This window comes from Musca autumnalis, unplaced genomic scaffold, assembly GCF_047663935.1.
Source record: "Musca autumnalis isolate F117 unplaced genomic scaffold, ASM4766393v1 scaffold_2, whole genome shotgun sequence".
NCBI lineage: Eukaryota > Metazoa > Arthropoda > Insecta > Diptera > Muscidae > Musca > Musca autumnalis.
The window spans coordinates 215,054,553-215,079,693 of NW_027411755.1; the positions used below are offsets into that span (position 1 = coordinate 215,054,553).

The 25,141-nt window shown below is 35.9% G+C and overlaps 2 protein-coding genes across 2 annotated transcripts; both read left to right on the top strand.

Moving 5' to 3' along the window:
* Positions 1-1,134: 1,134 nt before the first annotated feature.
* LOC141395244 (uncharacterized) lies at positions 1,135-12,141 on the top strand. Its single transcript, XM_073970869.1, has 2 exons — positions 1,135-2,438; positions 10,191-12,141. The coding sequence occupies exon 2, from the start codon at positions 10,193-10,195 to the stop codon at positions 11,132-11,134; it is 942 nt and encodes a 313-aa protein (XP_073826970.1). The 5' UTR covers positions 1,135-2,438; positions 10,191-10,192; the 3' UTR covers positions 11,135-12,141.
* LOC141392513 (uncharacterized) lies at positions 6,089-8,921 on the top strand. Its single transcript, XM_073965451.1, has 2 exons — positions 6,089-8,854; positions 8,904-8,921. The coding sequence occupies exons 1-2, from the start codon at positions 6,089-6,091 to the stop codon at positions 8,919-8,921; spliced, it is 2,784 nt and encodes a 927-aa protein (XP_073821552.1).
* Positions 12,142-25,141: the final 13,000 nt, after the last annotated feature.

Here is a 25,141-nt window from a genome sequence, read left to right on the forward strand (position 1 = left end):
ATGTTAACGGGTTGATTATTTTATTATATCGTGTTTCTAAATTGTCGACTAAATACACTATAAAGCTGCGTAAATACTTTCTTCATATTCCTTTTTGTATCGGAGATATAAGTCAATTAAAAAAATTTCATTAGGTGTACGACTTTCGCTTGGAGCCACTGTATATAAAAAAGAATGATGTTAGTTACCACGCTTATAACTCAAGAAAGGCTGAACAGATTTTGACAAATCGCACCAATTCGGAATGGTGTCATAGCAGAAAAGGATAAAAACTAAAAAAATTGCGAAAAATTTGCAAAAATATTTTTTGAAGAATGTAAATTTTTCCACACATTTCTCTCGAGTTTTTGCGTTTGGAGTATATCGTGTTACTTTTTTATGTTTTTTTTTTTTTTGGCAAAAATGGTGTATGCACCACATGCTGTTGACTTTTTAAAAGATCTCTATGTCAATTTTTAAAAGTTCTATAAAATAGTTTTATATAATTTAATTTAATAAACGTCAGTTTTCATTTCATTCAAAATTGTGCAAATTAATTGCGAAAAATAATTTAAAAGACGTGAGTTTGGTCTTAGTTGTAAAAGGTTATTAGCAGCTTCAATTGATGTTACCATTCTCTGAATTGTTATTTCTGGAAAATCTAATAAAAAGTACGCTGGAACGCTGGCAGAATATAACGGATGTTTTCAAATGACTTCGAAGTTAATATTATTGAAGAAAGATGATTGAAACTGACATTAACTGGCCGTTCTATTGATGTGGCTATTATTATTTATGTAACCAAAAATTCATTGTTGTGTTCGTTGTCATCGACCCCACATACACACCGCTAAATTCACCATCGAATTGGATCTTTGTTACCACATTCTTATTTTCATCAACTCAACAACTTGAATTACGCACATCATTGCATAGAGTTCGTGCGTAATCAAGGGATCTGTTCACAACAATGTAAACATCTAATGGATTTAGTGCCAACATGTGAACGGGGGCTAAGATGTTTTTTAACGCCGTTGAATTTTTTGGTGCTGGCGATGGGGTGTGATCTTTTGCATTCCTCTTTTTTCACCCACACATACGCACCCAAAAGCAACGGTTTTGTTTATATGTTCCAGAAAATATGTAAATAATTCCAGCCGGCAAACTGGTTTGCTGCTGGATAGGTTTTATTCGTTTGATCATTCGTTGTTACAACCTTAAAATCGTCGGAACAGTTTCTGCCCCCAAAAGTGACAAAAACACCAAAGAACAAAACAACAACTACACAACAGATTAAAAGTTAAATAAGTTAACACATAACAAGTACACGAAAGTAAAATAAAACGCATTGTACAACATAGAACATATCACAAATTACAAGAATAAATAAGTTAAAATTTTAAAACTTAAAACTAAAAGTTAAAGGTCTAAAACTTACAAACTAGGTGTTAAAATCCTAAAGTCTACAAACTAAATACTTACCTAAGTTAAAATCTAGAGTTAAAAAGAAATACTTACCTCCTAAAGTGAAAAATTATATATGTTATAAATACTTACCTACAACATATAACCTAAAACCTATGAAGTGAGATTGTTTTGTATAAATTGAACTACCTAAAATTACCTACTTAAAGCTAACCTCAATTTGCCTACTTAAAACCTTACGAAAATTGAACTACTTAAAACTACGCGAATTGTGCTAAGAATTTTATATATATATATATAGCCTAAAAATCAAAGCCCTTTTTGTAAATAAACCTAAATGAATTAAACTACTTAAGCTTAAAAAATTGTGCTAAATTAAAATACTTAAACCTAGAAAATTGTGCTAAACTAAACCTACCTAAAATTGCCTAAAATCGAAATAAATTAAAAGTTAGCTACAAAACCTAAACTATAACCTAGAATAAAAACCTACAAAAAAAAGAAAAAATCTTGAATAAAACCAAAACCAACTGAAAATCAAAGAAACAAAGTGTTGTAAATAAAAAGGCAAAAAAGGTTAAGTATAACCCCGAAAACATTGGTCCTCCGAAACCGGATTCAAAAAATAGTGAGTTTTTTTAAATAATTAAAAAACAAAATACAAGTGACAAACATATAAGAGTGGTTTTAAAAGACAAATAGAAGTGAAGTGACAGTTACAGTGACAGTGGGAAGACACAAAATACAACAAAAGAGTTTTTTTACAAATCTAAAAACAAAAAAATTACATAAACTCCGTGAGTGCAAAAGTTACAAGATCGGCAAAGACTATAAGAACAAATATAAGTTTAAACAAACAACAACACTAATCAACAAGTGCAACAACAACAAAAAGCAAAACGGTACGGGTCGCGAAAAAACAAACACAGATTCAACAATAAACAACCAGCAACAACAACAAGGAACAAAAGGGCAAGTAAGACGTACATAAGGAGGAACACAGACCCACACACATATACAACCCAGCGAAGAAAGTGAGTACCTGTTCATTTTTCATTATAACCCAAAAGGAGCATATTGGGAGCTGGCAAATTCTCAATATTTGCTTTGACCCATATACTTCGTATGAAGAAAAAACAATTTTGACCCCTTTTGGTATACTGCCTATTGCCACAAGACTCAAAATTTTAAGAAAACAACAATAGTGGACCCTGACTCGAACAAAACAGGTTTTATTCCGCTATTTTGGACAGACACATAACGGGTTGTATATACATTTGTTGGAAAACTATATATATCTGTGGAAAATACATATTGGAAAGTGCTGAAAGTGGTGTTCAAGCAAATATATAAGCGCCATCTTGCCACTAATACACAATCATACATAATATACTGAAAATATAATGAGAATTTAGGCTACCCAACGTACATAAGCGCCATATTAATTATGGAATGTACATAAAGCAAATTTTTTTTGAAAATATCGTCGTATATACAACTCGTAACACATATATGCATGATTTTTTATACCGCATATTTAACCTAACAATCACTAACCTAAAATTATTTAAATTTATTGCGCAATTTGAAAAACAAAAATAAGAAAACGAGAAAAGAAAGTTGTTTGGCATTTTTATATTCCGTTTTGTGGATAGACACACAAATTACAAAAGAAACCTGAACCTAGATCAAAGTTTTTGGAAAAATAATTGCACGTCTGGTGGACAGACAAAGCAACAACACAATCTTATTAAACCATATACATTTTTGGAATTTTTTGGATAAAATTTTTAAAAGTCTGGTGCACAGACACACAAATAAGAAGAGCCATTTTGCATCACAGGTTTGTACCCATTGATTTTGGCGCCATAAACTAAGCGTCTGAAGGACAGACGGCTTAACAACCCAGCACACAATTACGTTGATATTCTCGAAAAAATATTTTTTTTTGCCAAACAACATACGTCTGGTGCACAGACGAAGGAACTGAACTAATTAATACTAACCCCTACTATATTGTTTATTGATTTCATAAAATTCTATAAACTTTCAGCAAAATTCTGTGACCCAAAATATTTCTGTGATTCATTGCAGAAGTATTTTGCTGGTAAATTTTTTCTTGAATAACCACTTTGTGGTAACACATGCTTTTTTAATACTTATTGCTTTTTTATCATTCTTGAGACCCTATTGAATTTCTCCTATGTGATTACGACCCTACGTATACACATTTTGAGCGTTCTTTTTAAATATTTGTCGATTTAGATAAATATTTGACACACATCAAATTTAAAAGGAAAATTGATTATAAAAATCCTCCTCCTATAGGACATCAAGAGATTTTATACATTGTCGGCGGTTAAAGGAGGTGAAAACATATTTTCTCTTCGTTTTGATACGTGCAACCCAGCACACATTTTTGATTACGTCTCCGGTTAATTTTTTTTGTGATATTTTTTGCTCGTTTGCTTCATTAATATTTTCTAAATTTGAAATAATTTTGGGAATTATACAACTTTTTGAAATTGTTGATCACTTATGTTGTTTAGACCCAATATTTTTTAAATTTTTGAAAAATTTTTAAAATTTTTTGAAATATTTTTTTTAATTTTTCATTTTCGAAAAACTTTTTGGAAACAATAGCTGATTTACTTGACCCAAAATTGTATCAACTGCGATTTTTATTGCTCTTTGTGGATTTTCTTGTTGTCGTTTGATTCAGACATTCAGATTCTTTTGGAAATAAGTCTTGTTTTAAAAAAGATTTTTCATCAAAAGGCCATAAAATCCTCCTTGCCAAGGATATGTAAGAGATTTTATGCACATTTTGGATTATTCACTCGTAAAACTCATTGATATTCGACCTTTGGAAGTTTGACATCCCAGCAAACAATTTTGCGACGTTCGTTTGGTGGATAGAAAAATTATTATACACCTTTTTTAATTAGTTTTTTCGGATAAATTCATTGATTCTTCTTGATGCGGCGACTCGCTGGATGATTATTTCAAGGTTTTGTTTGTTTTTTCTTCATTAGTTTTTTCACGTAATATATGCTTTCATCTTTCTCTCAAAAATAAATTTTCTCAATTGATTTTTCGCTTAACCAAATCATTCGCATACGTTTTTGAGAAAGCATTTAACGAAAATTAAAGATTTTCTCCACGTATTGGATCGAAAACCTGTGAAAAGGTCTACCAGGGTTGAAAATTTTGAAGATATTTTTAATATTTTCAAAGCCTTTGTTCGTTTTTTGGAAAATTGGACCCAATTATTCGTTGTCAGCTACTTAAAAGGAAACATTTTCTTACTTTTGATCATCAAAAGAAAGATAAAAGTTGAATTCCTTAACAAAGAGTCCTTCTCGTTGGGCATCTTTCGGATTTTGGAAAATAAACAAAATTTGTGGAAAGTTAAACGCACAAAAGGAAGATGTATAAGACATTATGCGATAGATACGCGAACAGCGTCAACGACCTGTTGGATTATATTTCAATTTTTTCAATTACCAACCCAGAAGACACAGCGGACACTTTGGAGACAACCCGAATGGAGTTAGATTCACATTGGAGTTTAGTCAAGAGAGCGTATGTTGAATGTAGAGAACATAAAGCAGAGGAAGGAGGAAAAGATATTGACAAAAATAAGTTAAGGAAGAACTATATGGAGGCAATGGACTCTTACAAAAAGGCATTAAGTGCCATCAATATACAATTGCAAAATGTTCGTGATAAAAGGATGATGGAACAAACTAAAAGAGAATCATCAATGACCCAAGAAGGAAAAGAAAAGGAATTTACTTCCGTATCTCGATTACCACCATGCGACACAAATATATTTAAAGGAGGATATCAAGAATGGCCAACATTTCGAGACTTATTTACGGCGATTTACATAACAGGATCAAAATTAAGCAATGTCGAAAAATTATTCCATTTAAAACAAAAAACCACTGGGGAAGCAAAGGAAATTATCAGCCACGTTCCATTAACGAATGATGGATTCGAATTAGCTTGGAAAAATCTTACGGATAGATACGAAAATAAGAGAATGCAAGTAAATGAGGAGATAAAAATTCTTTTTAATCTGCCAGGAGTTTCGGCCGACTCAAGTCATTCACTACAAAAGTTACAAAGAACCGTCAATAGTTGCATTCAGACCTTGGAATTATTGGAAGTAGATGTCAAAGGATGGGACCCTCTTCTAATATACATTTGCTCTTCAAAGTTACCGAGGAATTTTTTGGAAGAATTCGAGAACTCACTCAACAATTGTAAACTACTACCAACATGGGAACAATTCAACACATTTTTAACAAACAAATTCAAAACCATGGAATCAGTGGGAAATATCAAGCCTTCAACTTCAAAATTTGCTCAGCTGAAACAAACCACTTACAACAAACCTAGATTTTTGAACACATTTCAAACAAATGTCACAAAACCTACAAATAAATTTGGAGATAGACCCAAAACGAACCAACCTCAACAAAACAAAGCATCAAATCTTCAACATTGTCAACTATGCAAATCGAACCACTTTGTCAGAGATTGCTCAGAGTTTTTAAAGAAGAGTATCAACGATCGGATTCACTTAGTAAAAACTTCGCATTTATGTTACAACTGTTTGTCATCAAATCATGGAGTGAAAGATTGCAAAAGTCGCTTTGGGTGTCGAAATTGTTCAATGAGACACCACACCTTGCTGCATAAGGGAACGGAAACCCAGTCAACAAATACATACCTAGCTCGAGTGGAGACACAACCTAGAAACAGTGCCGCCACTCATACACAACAAATACAGTCCACAACAAACTTAGCACCAGAAACTGTTACAACTTTGACCCTCCAAGATAAACACATAAATGAGAAACAATCTGGAGGTACATTACTGTTCACTGCCATGGTACAAATTGAAAACAGAGGACAAATTTATGATGCCAGAGCTCTGATAGATTCTGGATCACAATCAACATTCATTTCTGAGAAACTGAAAAATCTTTTGAAATTACCAACAAGAAGCAACCTGGTTCATGTCACTGGCTTAAGTCAATTTGTCTCGGAGACATCTACAAAATCTTGTTTATTTACAATGCGATCCAAATTTGACCCAGATTTTAAACTGGATGTGTGGGCACCAGTTTTAAAGACCCTACCTTCGAATTTACCGCCACAAAACTTAGACAAATCTCAACTACAAGATATTACATCGTTGGAATTAGCCGATCCGAAATTTTATATCAGTCAGCCTATCGATTTACTCATAGGTATGGACATAGGACCCTTGATATTTGCACTTGGAACTCCGATGAAAACATTTGGATCAATTTTAACCCAAAAAACTAAATTTGGATGGATTGTTGGAGGACCCATTCCTGGGAATACAATTCAACGAAAACAAATTGCTTTGCTCAACACAACATCGATAGAAAAGATACTTACACGTTTTTGGGAGGTGGAAGAGACCCCTAAAAAAGTTTTACGGTCAGAAGAAGACCAATTCTGCGAAAGAAATTACATTGATACAACTGTACGTAACAAGGAAGGAAGATATGTTGTGACTCTCCCATTCAAAAAGTGCGAGGAATTGGGGAATTCTAGAAATATTGCCTTAGCCCAATTCTTTCGAATGGAGAAAAAACTAATGAGAACACCCGAAATAAAAGAGGAATATGATAAATCAATTATCGAGTATTTGGAACTCGGTCATATGAGAAAGATTAATCCTGAGGAAATTAATGACACACCCAACTATTATTTACCACATCACGCAGTGATTAAACCTGATAGGCTCACAACGAAATTAAGAGTTGTGTTTAACGCCTCATGCCCATCCTCAAACAAAACTAGTCTCAATGACACATTGTTTCCTGGACCCATTCTACAACAGGATTTGGTGATACAAATTTTAAAATGGAGATTTTTTAAGTATGCCTTCAATGCTGACATCACAAAGATGTATAGGCAGATACTTTTGGACTCGAGACAAACCAAATTTCAACGAATTCTCTTCAGAAAATCACCACAAGACCCAATTGAGGATTATGAATTGTTAACCGTGACATTTGGAGTAAATTGTGCGCCTTTCCTAGCTTTGAGGACTCTTATTAAATTGGCAGAGGATGTAAAAGATACCTATCCAAAAGCAGCCAATATTATTTTGCAAAATCTATATGTTGATGATGTTCTTGCTGGAGGACACACGGTTGAAGAAACAATTCAGGCCCGAAAGGAACTAGTAGCAGCCCTAGATTCTGCGGGTTTCAAACTTATGAAGTGGGCTTCAAATCATCACACCATTATAAAAGATATCCCTGAAGAGAATTTATTACCGCTTAATTGGTTGGACATCGCCGAAGATGCGTCCACCAAGACATTGGGAATTAGATGGAACATATCAGGCGACTTTTTCTCGTTTATGCCCCCAGAGATGGAAAATAGAAATGTTTACACAAAACGAGAAGTGCTGTCTACTATAGCCAAGCTGTTTGACCCATGCGGATGGCTAGCACCGATCATAATTGTAGCCAAACTTGTAATGCAACAGATATGGTTGGATAAAATCGATTGGGATGACACTTTAAAGCCCCTTACACTCATAAATTGGAAAAACTTCGTGAGAAATAGCAAGGATATTGAGCTACTGAAAGTTCCAAGATGGATAACATTTACATGGAATAGTTCTGTGGAAATACATGGATTCTGCGACGCGTCGGAAAGCGCATACGGGGCTACGTTGTACATTAGAGTAGAAACCCCAGGTCACAATGTTCAGACTTTTCTGTTAGCCGCAAAGACTCGAGTGGCACCAATCAAAAAGTTGTCAATACCACGTCTCGAATTATGTGGTGCGGTTTTACTTTCCAAATTAGCGGCCAGCACCATGAAAAATCTTCAGATATCGGATTATACGACCCAATTCTGGACAGACTCCACCATTGTTTTAGCCTGGTTGAAAAAGCCTCCTTGTCACTGGAGCACATTTGTGGGAAACCGAATTTCGGAAATCTCTGAAAATGTCGGCCAAGAGAACTGGCGACATATAGACTCAGAAAACAATCCCGCTGATATAGCCAGCCGAGGATGCTCGCCCACAGAACTTAAAGCTCATAGACTCTGGTGGAATGGACCTCATTGGCTTACAATGCCAAAAGATCGGTGGCCATCGAATCAAACTCATAATGAAACAGACCTAGAAGCCAAGGCGGTCAAAGCTCTAACGCTTTTCGAGCAAAAAGATGACCCCTTGAAAAATTTTTCGTCGTTAGCAAAAGTTTATCGGGCATACGCATATGCCTTAAGACTCTGGAAAAATACAGGAATTAATAGACAACATCTTAGAGCCTCAACATTGGATCTGACTGCCACCGAGATTCAGGATGGAAAACGATCCAGTATCATACAGACGCAAAAATTCTTCTACTTAGCCGAATACGAAGCCTTGGAGAAAAAGGCAAAAATTTCTTCAGCTAGCTCACTTCTAACTCTGAATCCATTTTTAGACCCTAAAGGAATTATGAGAGCCAATGGTAGATTGGTACAATCGACAGCCTTAACGTATGGCGAGCGGCATCCCATAATTCTTCCACATGGAGCGACCCTTAGTCAGCTACTAGTCGATTTTACACATAAAATAACATTACACGGCGGTAATTTATTGATGTTAAGAGTGCTCAGGTCCGAATTCTGGATATTTGGCCTTAAGTCACTTGTAAAGAAAACCATACGAAACTGCAAAGTGTGCATCATTCATAAGAAAAAGACCCAAAATCAATTAATGGCATCTCTGCCGCCCGAGCGAACTTTCCTCTCAAGACCCTTTACAAATACAGGTGTTGATTTTGCGGGACCCTTCAATATTAAAAGTTATTCTGGCAGGGCCTGCTTTCTTACCAAGGGCTACGTTTGTGTATTTATATGCTTTGCGACAAAGGCCATACACTTGGAGCCGACAAGCGACTTGTCGACATACGCGTTTTTGGCCGCCTTTTCGAGGTTCGTTAGTCGCCGTGGCTGCCCAGCTTGTATCTATTCCGACAACGGTACAAACTTTGTAGGGGCAGTTGATCTTTTAAAAAGGGATAGAATAGCCTTCGTAAAAAACTTTCAGACTAGTGTTCTTCAAAACAACTTTTACCAAGATCTTAACTGGAAATTTATTCCACCCGGAGCTCCGCACATGGGCGGCTTGTGGGAGGCCGGAGTTAAATCTTTCAAGACCCATTTGAAAAAAAGTATTCCCAAAATGAACTTTACCTTCGAAGAATTCACAACGATTTTAACTCGAATCGAAGCTTGCCTTAATTCACGACCCCTCAGTCCTGCAAGCGACGACCCAAATGATTTCTCTCCTTTAACCCCTGGACATTTCTTAATCGGCACAGCTCTTCTTACGCCAGCTGAACCCGATATTTCTGACACTGATATCAGTCTCGTTAATCGTTGGAAACGACTCAAAGTCATTTCACAATATTTTTGTAATCGCTGGAAACTAGAATATCTCCACGAACTTCATCGAAGAACAAAATGGAAATATACTCGGGAGAACATTAAAGAGGGAGACTTAGTAGTTATAAAGGATGACCGACTCGCACCTAATGAATGGAAAATGGGGCGCGTTGATAAAACTTATCCCGGTAGCGACCAAAACACTAGAGTAGTCGACGTTCGGACGGCCAGTGGCTCAATAAGCAGACCCATTACAAAACTTGTCAAATTGTTTTCCGACTGACTAGTCGGGTTATTTTCCTTAATGAAAGAATGTAGTACTCCCATCTCTTTTTTTTCAGAAATGGCCGCATACTTACCCAACCAAGATTGGCGACTCGAGGAAGGAGCAGTGCGTGGGGCCCCCGTTGCCAACCCCAATCGTCAGCCCAGGGCCGAACAAAACGTCAGGCGAAGCAATGAGCGCAGTCGTTCAAATCAACGACGAAGCCAAAGGGATGATAGAAGGGACAGACCGGGTCAATGGCAGTACGCTTGCGGGTTGTGTCAGGAGGATCATCCGCTCAGCTCATGTGACCGATTTCTACAGCTCACCCCCTATCAACGATATGAAACAATTGAGCGCCGTAGCTATTGCCGCAACTGTTTGGCACGAAGTCATTTGGCCCCGGACTGTACCTCCCTCTCAGCTTGTCGGCGTTGTGATTATCGCCACCACACACTAATTCACGGGGCCCCACAGCTTGACAACTCGATTCAGCCCCCAGCGCCCGCCTCAGTCCTCAAGTGGAATTTGGTGTTTATCCCAACGGCTACGATCCGCATAGTAGGAGAAGATCCAACTACTTGGGCAACTCTACGGGCTCTGATGATTCAAGGGTCGTCAATGTCAAGGTTGTCATATTCGTCGTTTCAGAGACTCGGGCTCCGGTCCTTTACGTTCCTGGGGAGAAGATTTACTACATTCAAGATTAAGCCTCGCAATTTGAATGCCACGTGGACGCTAAAGGTGCATGCGCTAATAACGGACGAGCTACCCTATAAACCTTATTGCGATCCCATCATCGAAGACCCAACCCGTGACTTTACCGGTGGAAGCCTAGCAGACGTGGACCCGCGAAGCAACACTCCTATCGAGATTGAGCTGGGGGCTGACACCTATTCGGCAATCTACCAGGAGGGGCGGACTTTCTCTGGCGTTGGAGGTGTGTATGGTTATCAGACGGAGCTGGGCTATGTCTTGGCAGGCCCCATTCGAAATTTGCCGCTCAACAGCCCCTACTAGAATGGTCAACACAACCACTGCGGGGGCAGAAAATGTTCACAACAATGTAAACATCTAATGGATTTAGTGCCAACATGTGAACGGGGGCTAAGATGTTTTTTAACGCCGTTGAATTTTTTGGTGCTGGCGATGGGGTGTGATCTTTTGCATTCCTCTTTTTTCACCCACACATACGCACCCAAAAGCAACGGTTTTGTTTATATGTTCCAGAAAATATGTAAATAATTCCAGCCGGCAAACTGGTTTGCTGCTGGATAGGTTTTATTCGTTTGATCATTCGTTGTTACAACCTTAAAATCGTCGGAACAGTTTCTGCCCCCAAAAGTGACAAAAACACCAAAGAACAAAACAACAACTACACAACAGATTAAAAGTTAAATAAGTTAACACATAACAAGTACACGAAAGTAAAATAAAACGCATTGTACAACATAGAACATATCACAAATTACAAGAATAAATAAGTTAAAATTTTAAAACTTAAAACTAAAAGTTAAAGGTCTAAAACTTACAAACTAGGTGTTAAAATCCTAAAGTCTACAAACTAAATACTTACCTAAGTTAAAATCTAGAGTTAAAAAGAAATACTTACCTCCTAAAGTGAAAAATTATATATGTTATAAATACTTACCTACAACATATAACCTAAAACCTATGAAGTGAGATTGTTTTGTATAAATTGAACTACCTAAAATTACCTACTTAAAGCTAACCTCAATTTGCCTACTTAAAACCTTACGAAAATTGAACTACTTAAAACTACGCGAATTGTGCTAAGAATTTTATATATATATATATAGCCTAAAAATCAAAGCCCTTTTTGTAAATAAACCTAAATGAATTAAACTACTTAAGCTTAAAAAATTGTGCTAAATTAAAATACTTAAACCTAGAAAATTGTGCTAAACTAAACCTACCTAAAATTGCCTAAAATCGAAATAAATTAAAAGTTAGCTACAAAACCTAAACTATAACCTAGAATAAAAACCTACAAAAAAAAGAAAAAATCTTGAATAAAACCAAAACCAACTGAAAATCAAAGAAACAAAGTGTTGTAAATAAAAAGGCAAAAAAGGTTAAGTATAACCCCGAAAACAGGATCCATATTTAATATGAATAACGAGATGCGAAACCGAGATGGTTATGAAGACAGATAATAAATTGAAAAGGTTGGTTGAAGGTATGTCGATTCTGTGATCGGATGTTTTTGAGAAAACCGTCCAATGTACATCTTTTTCCAAAGCTTTTGATCAGATCAATGCTTGCCTCAAATTCTCTTCACCAAAAGAAGCAAGTTCGCCTGGGCCGAATTTTTTATACCCACCACCACGAGTTGAAACTTAGTAAAATGGAACCATTAGTTTCTGTTCGATTTTGAAAATACTAAACTCTACGGCTTATTCCCAGTAGCCGTGGAATATGCTAACTGCTAACTTTCTTTTAAATCAGGTTTAATACGAATAAGACATCAACATTTTCTACTCATACTGAATCCGAAATACCATGTTACGTTCATTCCATTTGGTCGATGCGGGTACAACCTTCAAAGTTCATAAAAACTGGAGGTTCCTTCAATTGGGATATATACAAATATATGTACCTATATTGATCATTTTCTGTGTCGAAGTTTTGTGACCATTGAGAATCCGAAATACCAAGTTACCGTCACCACAGGAGAAAAATCTTTTAAAAAATTTCACATCGACCGGCATGGTTGTACCTTCCAATCTGACAACCCACAATACCAAATTACTGCACTTTCGGTCAGAAGAAAATATGGACCTATGTCTAAAATTTTTCGTGGAGTTTTCTGACCACTGAAACTTTAAATGTGAGATTAAAGCTAATTAAGTTAGAAAATAATCTTAGGATTACCACAAATGACCAAATAAAATTTAATTCGTTGTTAGTTCTATGTTCATTTCATCAGACCGACAGACGGACATAGTTAAATCGAATTAGAAGTGTATGGTGATCAATAATATACATATGTACATTAGATTTATAACTTTTTTTTGCAATTTTTGCACATATCAAAATACCACCGCATAGCCGTGTAGAGCATGAAAAACTACTATGAAATATGGTGTTATTTTTTCTATATCGAGAAAAAAGTTTCCACACCAAATGCATTGAAGTTCAGTAATGCATAATTTAATTTTATTTGTTGTAATGACATATACGCTTTTCGTAATACCTTATTAATAGCTCTAATTAAATTTAAAATCAATATCAAGTCTTTTTGGACCAATTTGTTATCAAATCGCGATATTTCAGAGCATTAAATGCACCTTTGACAATATTGCAATTTTTTGTTTTTCTTTATAAACTGGAGAATTTTATGATCGTATTTATTGTACCTATCGGATTAGATGAATGAATAATGAATAATGCTTGCCAAAACCTTCAAAATCGAATGCACCTCTACTATGGAGCCTATATTTAAGAGTACACTACCTATACCTACAATTCTCGGTATGAATTATTACCCATATCGAATACTAAATACCAAACTTCAGTCATTTCGGTAGGATAATGCGGCTAAAATCTTCGAAATACTGAAAACGTGGATCTATATTGAAAATTTTATGGGGAATCATTATGTAGCTCCAAAGAAGACTTAATATGAAATTTTCGGGCCAGTTCGGTGACAAAATATGACTAAAATCCTTCTTCTTCTTCTTTATTTGCCAACCAGTATTCGGGTGTTAGCCATCATGCAATTATGTTTTACATTGTTAACAATTTAATTATATTTTTTATTCCATTATAGATAGGTTTCGATTCTTGGCAGCATTCAGGAGGTTTCTTTCGTCTTGCAGTCCCGTCCATTCTTGAATATTTCTTATCCATGATGTTTCTTTTCTGCCTCTTGGTCTTCTTCCATCTATTGTGGTTTGGATAATGGCTTGGAGGAGCTTATATTTTTCCTTGCGCATATGACCCAGATAAGATGTTTTTCGGCTTTTTACATCGCGTGTTATTTGTCGTTCCACATTCATCCGTCGTAGTACTTCTTCATTTGAAACGTGGTCAGTCCAGCGAATTTTTAGAATACGACGATAAATCCACATTTCAAAAGAATTTAGTCGTTTTTCGTCGGCTAATTTTATCGTCCAAGTTTCTGCAGAGTATAATAATACTGACCATATGTAGCATCTGACAAAACGTATTTTCGTTGAAAGGCTTATGTCATGGCTGGTTAGCGTTTTCTTATATTTGGAAAATGAATTTCTTGCCATTTCGATTCGGCACTTAATTTCACTTGACATATCCCAACGGTCATTTATCTGGACTCCTAGATATGTATATGTTCTTACACGTTCTATTTCTATGTTATTAATTATCATAGGTACATTATTTTCCACCTGTTTTCTGCTGACAATCATATATTTAGTTTTTCTTATGTTTATTGATAATCCATATTTTTCACTGGTCTCCATGAGTGCATCTATTAGTCTTTGTAGCCCTGCTAAGCTGCTTGCCAGTAATGTGGTGTCATCAGCGTAACGAATGTTATTGATGAGGATGTTATTTATGCTAATGCCAATGTTTTTGGAAGCTATTGATTCTTGAAAAATTTTTTCAGAATATATATTAAAGAGAAGAGGTGACAAAATACATCACGGCAAGGAAATACATCACCTTTCGAAATTGGGATATTGTCAGATAATTCACCATCCACTTTAATATTTGATACTTGTTTCCAAAACAAATAAAATCCTTAATATCACCTAAAATCGGGAGGTGGCGTTCTATGAGGGCTATATCAAAACATGGATCGATATAGCCTTAAAAATGGGTTATATCAACATCCTAGGAGTAATAAAAACTGTACCAAATTATAAAGCTCTGCGTTCTCCGAAGAATATTTCGAAGTGTTACAAACGGTATACAACTTTAATTATACCCTCCATTGTGGTTGAAGATATAAAACTTCAATGTACCTTTAATGACTGCGAGACGAAGTTCGCCGGGTCCACTAGTAAATAATAAATGGGGCGATTTGAAAACCTTAATGGGCCCTTCGCGTTTCATATTCCTGGGATTGAGCTGAAAAAAAGTCTACCAGACCATAGGTCTATCGTGAAAATCGAGCCTCCCGATTTTGACTTTAAGTTTTTTATCCTCGTTTTTGGGACATTTTGGCTGTTATACCAAACCATTGAGATTTTCGATCGAACACAAGGACAACAATTGTAGCCATGACAGTAGTTAAGAACTCTCTAATACATCGCAAAAGCATTGGAACGCTCCTGCAGGCAGTTTTGGCCTTGAGAGGGTGAAAACTTTTCGAAAAATGTCGATAAAAGGCACTGTGCTACAAAAGTTGACCAGAAAAATATTCAAGCGTTCTGATCAAAATTATATCGTGTTGGGATCCATGGACAGCGACAATACCTTTAGTTCAATTGTATCACTTCGTTTTATTTTTTTATAACGGTAAAAGTAGTAAAAATCTGGGTTTCTTACATTTAAAATTTATTTAAACGGACATATATTTTTTTCACAATGGATTTCTATTGATTCTGCTTCCTTTTAAAGGGGTGAGTAAAATCTTTCGAACAAGTTATTATTTTCTTAAATTGGTTATTATTTCATACGTGAAATCGGCCGAAAATATATGTGGGAGCTATATTCAAATCTGAACTGATTTCGACATAAACTAACACATTTATTCGAATCTAGTCACATATTCCAAATGTCATCGAAATAGGACGTATATAGCGTATTTGGCGTAGCAAATATGTGAAATCGGTCGAAAATATATATGGGAGCTACATCCAAATCTGAACTGATTTTCACCAAAAGCAATAGCGTACTTCCTAAAAAATTATATTCCCCAATTTTCAGCTTAATCGGACAGTAAAGGCGACTTGTACGTTGCGAATGGACGGACGGGCATGCATAAATCGTGTCAGAAAGTGATTCTATGTATATTCCCAAAGCGAACTATCGGTCTATTTCGTTTCCTTATGCTTGTTGCATACAAATACACAGTGTGGTGTAGGGTATAATGAAAGTTAATATTTGGTTAAAAAAACCGATCGAAAACAAAATTGTTGTTTGATAATTCCAACTGTTCTTTTTGACAAGACCATCTAAAAACAGATCTGATTTTTTCACATTGATTTTGTTTGGAATAGAAGTGAAGATATTCGCTGAAGAGTACAAGTTAAAAATATAAATCAAATGCTGTATATAACAAGTAAAAAAGTATCAGTCGGCTTTGCCGACAGAGATATACCCTCAGCCTGTGTATATTGAAACAATTTTTTTTTCCAAAAAACGCATGTATTTAGGGAGTTTTAAAAATTTTGTGCGTTTGAACTGACAAAAATGTTGATTAGGATTTAATATCAAAAGTTTTGCGGAGGAGATACTAAAAAGAATGGATCTCCATCCACTACATATGGTACCATAGAGGTTTTTTAGACCTTCAGGGATGTTTGCTCAAGAAGTATGAACTTGCCCCTGAAACAACTTTTACCATCGCAATTGAGGCAGCAATGCAAGTTGCTTCAACAAAAATCAAAGTGATTCGAAAGCAGGTCTTAAAGTGAACATGTATCCGAAATTTTGAGTGGGAGGTACCGGATGGAGTGGACAAATATAGTCCATATTTGAACCTGATCTATATCTGGTAGATATATTAGGATGTGTAAAGTATGGACCAATTCTCTTCAAGGGTTATCGTACGCACAATTTTTCCGAACATTTTTGAACTTTTGTGGGGGAGGTACCTGAAGGAGTGGACCGATATGGCTTATCTTCGAACTTAAACTATGTTTGGACAAAATATTACTAAGGCCAAACTTTGGACCGAATCGGCAGACCTGTTCGAGAGTAATTTTGCCCTCCAACCTCCTCACACGGTGTCATAGGGGTTTTTTTGCAACTTTCAGGTTATTTTCTCAGGAAGTATGGACTTGCCCCTGATGAAACTTACACCGTTGTATGGAGGGCAGTGAATACAAGTTGCTAAAGCAAAAATCAAAGCGATTCGAGAGATGTTTCTAAACTGAGCTTTTCCAAAATTTTGTGTGGGAGGTATCCGACGGAGTGGACCGATTGAGTCCATATTAAAACCTGATCTAAGTCTGGTACACGCTCCACGATAGGCAAAGTATGGACCAAATCGGTTACACCCTTCAAGAGTTATCGTGCGTACAAATTTTCCGAACATTTTCGAACTTTTGTGGGGGAGGTACCGGAAGGAGTGGACCGATATTGCTCATCTTCGAACTTAAACTAATTTTGGACAAAATATTACGAAAGCCAAAATTTGAACCGAATCGGTTCATCCCTTCGAGAGTTATCGTGCGCTCCAGCCAGCCAGACAGACAGACAGACAGACAGACAGACGGACGGACATTGCTCAATCGACTCCAAATTGTCTGAAACACATTTCGTCCAAACATACTTGGGGTCTAAAACCATTATTTCGATGAGGCACATTTTGCCCGTATGAAAGTGTATATACCCTTCATAGCCTAAAGGCTGAGGGTATAAAAATATATGTTTTTTTTCGACCATGACTTAAATAAATCCAAAAAATTCTTGTCTATTCTATCGAAAAGATGACATGATATATGTAGATGGGCTTAAGCAGGCACTTAGTTTCACGAGATTTCCACTTTTGTATAATATAAGGCGGATCTAGGGTCAAATGGTTCGATTTTTGAACAAGACGGTTTTTGATTAACCGAAATATTCAATTTTTTCAACAACACGTTATTACATTTCTCAAAAGCCGAATTAATGTCTACAATCTATTTTTAGGGTACAAATTTGTATACAAAAGATATACATTTTGTTAAAAGTGTGCGTAAAATAAATATAAAAGACGTTGTTATCATATGCTTATCTTATAAAATCCTTCAATTTCACATTCAGCCTCGAAGTAGGGACGGCAACGTTTAAACTGTTTAACCGTTCCAAAATTACATTTTTTATTATTATTTATTATTAAAGATAAAGATTATTATTAAAGATTATTATTATTAAAGATTATTATTATTAAAGATAATTTTATTCTCTTTAAACATATATTAACAAAGATACATATAAAGAAAAGGCCCTTTTAAAAAACAAACGAAAACGAAAGTTCATTATTTAAACAAAAATATTGTGACCACTATCAATTCGTACGGTCGCCAATTATCACTGTTAGAATTATGTTACGCCATAATTCTAACAGTACAATAGACATTAATTCGGGTCTCGACCCGCTTTGGAATGGTACTGACTATCTTTAGACAATCTTTTGGGGTTATCGAATTTTTACATTAACCCGTTAACAGTCCGTTGCGGTTCATTTCGAAGCTTTCTTTTCATAATAGCCCACAAATTTTCTATTGGATTAAGGTCTGGACAAGAGGATGGTGAATGCAGGACCTCGATTCCATTTTCTTCAAGACACTTTTTCGTTTTTTAGCAGTATGGGAAAAAGCACCATGCTGTTAAAATATGTATTCCCCACAGTCTGCTAATGTCGATACGAATGGTATCAGATTTTCTTCCAGGATTTTTTATATATTTTTCTGCATTTACGATTCCATCTATGAAATGGAGCTGACCAACACCTTCTGAAAACATACATTCCCATACCATAACGCTAGCTGTAAACTTTACAGTACGTTTTAAGCAGTTTTTATTGTATGTAATATCATATTTTTCTGGACACTGGGTGGTAAAAAATTCATAGTTCGGATGAATAACAGTATGTCTTACGAAAAATCCATATTTTACTTGTGGAAGAAGGCAACACACGCCTGAGTTTAAATAAATAAACTGTCGATATCAAAACGCTTCGTAAGAAGTATTGTTGTTTGGGCTTGAAGGACAACAAAGGGTGGTGAAATTTTTGTTTTTATAAAATCGAACAAGGTCAAAATATTTTAAACAACTTTTCTGAAAACTATTTAAAAAAAAGTGCAAACAATTTTGTTCTATCCCCTGATTTTTACATCCATCAGGCCAACGCCGTTAAAGACTAATATAATATAGGGTAAGTCTGGCTAATTTAGGATTTTCCATATATCATTAGATTGTTTGTACGTACTCTGGATATAACCCTTTATGATCTTTCAGAGTCATTTTTTGGAAAATATCTTCAACAGCTAGAAATGTCTAGCCACATTGCCTACAAAGCGACATTAATTACTATCATGCCAAATTAAGTCAGGAACATCATTTTTTCTATCGGAATCAATGACAAAACTACTGAAAACGATAGGGAACCAATTATTCCACCATTCTTATTACTAAAATGGCATAAAAAGCGAAAAAATTGGAAATTATCAATCGATTATTGTGGTGCATCATTTTCAGTGCTCAATTTAAAAATTCCCATTTTTTGTTTTCCGGTAAAATTTTAGTATAACGGTACTGTAAACGGAATATTTGTGTATGCCATCTTAAAGAGAAGTTTTCAGCCTACGAAATAGTTTTTTGATTTGTTAAAAAATCTCAATTCGTTTCCAAGTTATCAACGTTCACATTTTTCATTTCAGGTTGCATCATTTTCGGCGACAGTCACTGTACAACAAACTTGGATTCGTCGCTAAAGATAGTGCTGTCCCATTGCCGTTGAACTCAAAATATTCTCTTTTTAGTCCGTAATAGGCGTTTATGGGTGCCACCGTGGTGCAATGGTATGCACACCCGCCTTGCACGCTGAAGGTCGTGGGTTCGATTCCCCGGCCAAGCAACATCAAACAATTTTCAACGGTGGCAAAATACCCCTCAGCAATGTTGGCGACATTTCCTGAGTATTTCAGCCATGTAAAACTTCTCTACAAGTGGTGTCTTAAGACACGCCGTTCGGACTCGGCAATAAACAGTAGGTCCCATATCATTGAGCTAATATGAATCGGGGTGCACTCATTGATATGAGAGAAGTTTCCCCTGTCCCGTCTGGGATTATTATTATTATTATATGACAAATAAGTAGCTTGCAATTTGAGATGCCGATCAGATAATATTTAGATGGTTAAATGGACCAGAACTTTTGTGTGAAAATTGTGAAAAATTTTAATATACAGCTTATATCTTTGTTCCTGAAAGACACATTCTCTCATGAGTTATATTTTGGAATCTATTGACCTTCGCACTGATGTCGATTACGTTGATGTAAGTTTTCAGATAACAGAGCTACATCCTAATATATCCTGTTTTTTGTTTGTAGTGTAGTAATTAACACTCCAGAGGTCGCAATTACAGCTCAATAGTCACGACATTTTGCACGAGGTAAGAGTTCAGTTAGAAGAAAATGCCTATAATTTTGCATGATGATCTGATATTATTTAGCGGGTGACATAGACCATTACCTTTGGATGAAGAATATACAAATTTTATTTTTGGTCCATATTTTAATTCCTGGAGGGCATGTTCCGGCAAAGTAGCCTACATATGGAATAATAACTACTGACCTTTCCCTGATGCAAATTGTAATAATGTGTCTGCCTAATATATAATGGGTTTTGTGTAGAGAACCACAATTTTCTCCCATGCTACATATTGTCTCTATCATGACAGAGACATTTTCAGTTCAGTTCTAAAATTGGATTTTTTATACAAATATTGCAACATGGGGCCGAATCGCCACCTATTTTATACCTCAGGATATAGGGTAAAGAGGATACAAACAAAATACAATCAAAGATGTGTCTCATCGAAATTTTGGTTTTAGACACCAAGTATGTATGGACGAAAATCGTTTCAGACAAATTGGAGTCTATTTAGCCCTGTCCGTTCATCTGTCTCTCTTAATGTCTAGCTGGCTGGTGCGCACGATAACTCTCAAACGGATCTACCGTTTAGAGCCAAATATTATACTTCGTAATATCTTGCTTAAACTTCGTTTGAGTTCGAATGTAGGCTATGTCGGTCCACACATCCCCCCAAAAAAGTTCAAAATTGTTTTCGAAAAATTGTGTGAACGATAAATGGCGAAGTGAGCAAAGGATTTGGTTCATACTTTCCATATATTATTATTCCTTCCCGATATATATCAGGTAAGACCGTTTTTGTTCGACCTTTTTGTAATATTATTAAAATGATTACATTCATTTTAATAAGATCAGGTAGAACTATATCTGTCCACTCCTTCGGGTACCTCCCACGTAAAATTCGGAAAAGTGAAATTTAAGAGTCCTCTCGAATAGTTTTGATTTTTTCCAGCAGATTGTCCTTGCGGCCACCTTTCCGATGGTACAATTGCAATGGGAAGTCCATACTTCCTGAGATTATGGCCGAAAATTGCAAATCCGCAAGATAGCTCTCAATTGGATTTTCTGATTGGTCCAAACTTGGCATAAGGTGGTTCGAGTACCTCCCACACAAAATTTGGGAAAAGTGCAGTTTGAGGACTCGTATCGAATCTATTTAAATTTTCTTTAAGAAGGTTCTTTTCACGGTCTTATTACAACGGTACAATTTTTCCAGGGTAAGTCCATACTTCCTGAGATAATGGTCCAAGAGTTCCAAAAACCCCTGCCGGCTCCAACTAAAATTATAAATTCGAAAAATAATCCTCAAACATTTTCAAAAATCAGAAAATTGATTCAGTATTTTGAAGCAAACTTGTGATAGAAAATCAATATATTTTTATACGGCATAAGTATTGTGTTTGTTTTTTTTTTTTTTTGGTCAGAGGCTGAGGGTACATCACAGCTAGCGCAGCTGATTTATACTATCTTCTTTGGTGTGTAATTGAATATGCATAATTTTAGGTTTTATACATTTCTTTGAATGCATATTATTTGAATTTTTATTCATTATTAGTTATTTCTATCGGCATAAAATATATTTTTGATATCACAATATATAACCACAATGAACTATTTTCGAAATAGCTTGAAAAACACAAAACTGCATTATCAAACATATGTGAGGTACAAGTGTACATTTTTTGGACGATAGATCTTCAATAAACTCACAATTTTCCCAAAAATCAAATATCAGAGATATAGAATTGCATTGAATATATATTTATTTATTTTCGGTGTATTCCCAAAAGAGACAATTTGGGAATGTTGCAGGTTGGGCTAAGCAATGTGAATTTTCCAATTTTCGAATATTTTGTAGAAATGAATAATTAATATAATTGTTCCACAAACATCCCAGTAGAGACAAGGGAGGCTTTTATTATTATATCAATGAATTCATATTAAGTTATTGATATGTGACCTAGTTTTTATCGCCGAGTCCGAACGGCGTGGCCCAAGTTGCCAATTGTGGAGACGTTTTTCACGACTGAAATACTCAGGAAATATCGCCAACATTACTAAGGGATATTTTGCCACCCTTGAGAATTTGATGTGGCAAGGCATGGGAATCGAACCCGGACATTCAGCGTGCAAGGCGGTTGAACATAGCTAATTCCTAGAAGTTGTGGTGTAGGGTATAACATGGTCGGCCCCGTCCTACTATAGCCTTTGCTTACTTGTTTTTTTTTTCCTTTTCCTTTGTTTAATGAAACATAATGAAACTGTTTATAAATACATTATAGCCTCTACCGTACTTGAAAATCTTGGTAGAGCGAAGTTGTTTGGTGTTATTCAACCCGTATAGACTTTTGGCAAACATGTTGGTTATGGCGGCCTGAAAAATAAATTTCTTGTTGCTTTTCTTTTTAATGATCATCATTAAGTTGTGCTAAAGCTTTATTTGGTTTGCGGGTGAATACTTCAGACTTTTTCAAAGACCTCCATTCTACTTGCTTCCTAGCTACAAGAACTACAAAAGCAACAGTGCTTTATGCCTTGCTTAAAGCACCCATGCCAGCACCAATGCGGAAAGTCATTGCATTGTTTGACGGTTGTGAAACAAAAGATTAATGATGGTAAAAATTGTTGCACACTGAAAGCGAAAGAAAACCAGAACACAACAACGGTCGGCGAGTAGCTGCTTCTGAACGTGGGGAAATGCAAGAACAACTAAAACATCAACAGCCACATCGCCACAAAACACAATGTTAGTGGACTCAAAAAACAGTAAATTTATTACGCTTTTGCCCCCCTTCAGTGCAAAAGGGCAAAGGGAATTTTTGGTGGAAACCACTTCAGATGGCATGGCAAAATATTTATGCATGGCTTAAGGACCAATGGCAAATTTCAAAGCAAATAACTATGTGTAATAAATTTGAGTTCAAGTATTTCCATTATCAAGTGAATTGCTATGTGTTTGATGATTTTCGATGGTTTGGTTTTTAGAGGTACACACGTTCGGTAATGGTAGTTGGTATGAATTGTAATGTATATTTAGAAATCTGTTCGTAATATATTGTTCAAAGAATGAAAACTTTTCACATCACACCAGGTAACTATATTTCGAGGGATTTTTTCGTTAGGTGTTCGCAGAAAGGAAGCATATCCTATATCATTAGCAGCAATCATTAATATGATGAACATAATTCTTACTTCTAGGATATTCATAGGAAGTAGTTTTGCATAATCCAAAGCTAACATTTTGCAATTTTGTTCTGTTCAATATTAATTATTATAACTTTCTTTGAATGACCCCTACAACATAGTACCACATCAACAGATTTAGACGTCAACGCTGACATTTTTTTGTGACACAAAGTGTTACATTTTACAAAAAAAAAACAGAAAGGGTTAACATAATATATCAATTAGCTGTGTCAAGCGAAATGACATAGATGGACAAAAAGGGTGAACACAAAACAACAAACCTTTTTATCTCACTTTGACCTGAGGAAAATAAATAAAAACAAGTAAAAAAGTATCAGTCGGCTTTGCCGACAGAGATATACCCTCAGCCTGTGCAAATTTAAACACTTTTTTCACAAAAAACGTATGCATATAGGGGGTTTCAAAATTTTGGTCGTATGAACCGACAAAAATGTTGATTAGGATTAAAGTTCAGGGGGTTTTTACACCCTTCGGGCTGTTTTCTCAAGAAGTATGAAACAACTTTTACCATCGTAATTGAGGCAGCGAATGTAAGTTGCTTCAACAAAAATCAAAGTGATTCAATAGCAGGTCTTAAAGTGAACTTATCCAAAATTTTGTGTGGGAGGTACGGGATGGAGTGGACAAATATAGTCCATATTCGAACCTGATCTATATCTGGTAGATATTATGAGAATGTGTAAAGTATGGACCAAATCGGTCACTCCCATCAAGAGTTATCGTGCGCAAAATTTTTCGAATATTTTTGAACTTGTGTGGGGTAGGTACCTGAAGGAGTGGACAGATATGTCTTATCTACGAACATAAACTAAGTTTGGAAACAATATTACGAAGTCCAAATTTTGGCCGGAATCGCCATTTCCGTTCGAGAATTATTTTGCGCTTCCACACATAAACATGTTGTCATAGGGTTTGTTTTTCAGCTTGCAGGCTATTTTTTCAGGAAGTATGGACTTGCCCCTGAGGAAACTTGTACCTTCGTATAGGGGACAGTGAATACAAGATGTTACAACAAAAACCAAGGCGATTCGAGAGCAGGTCCTAAACTGAACTTTTCCGAAATTTTGTGTGGGAGGTACTCGAAGGAGTTTACCTATTGAGTCCATATTGGAACCTCATCTAAGTCTGGTAGAAATTTCATAATGCGCAAAGTATGGACCAAATCGGTTACTCCCTTCAAGAGTTATCGTACGCAAAAAGTTTCCGAACATTTTCGAACTTTTGTGGGGGAGGTACCGGAAGGAGTGGACCGATATAATCCATCTTTAAACTTGAACTAAGTTTGGACAAAATATTACGAAAGCCAAATTTTAGACCGAATCTTCAGATCCGTTCGAGAGTTATCTTGCCCTCCAACCACTACGCACGGTATCATAGGGTTTTTTGTAACTTTCAGGCTATTTTCTCAGGAAGTATGGGCTTGCCCCTAATAAAACTTACAGCGTCGTATAGAGGACAGCGAATACAACTTGCGTAAACAAAAATCAAAGCGATTCGAGACCAGGTCCTAAACTGAACTTTTCCGAAATTTTGTGTGGGAGGTACCCGAAGAAGTGGACCGATTGAG

Coding starts and splice junctions, on each gene's coding strand:
- LOC141395244 (XM_073970869.1), top strand. CDS start 10,193: ATGGCCGCATACTTACCCAACCAAGATTGGCGACTCGAGGAAGGAGCA.
- LOC141392513 (XM_073965451.1), top strand. CDS start 6,089: ATGAGACACCACACCTTGCTGCATAAGGGAACGGAAACCCAGTCAACA.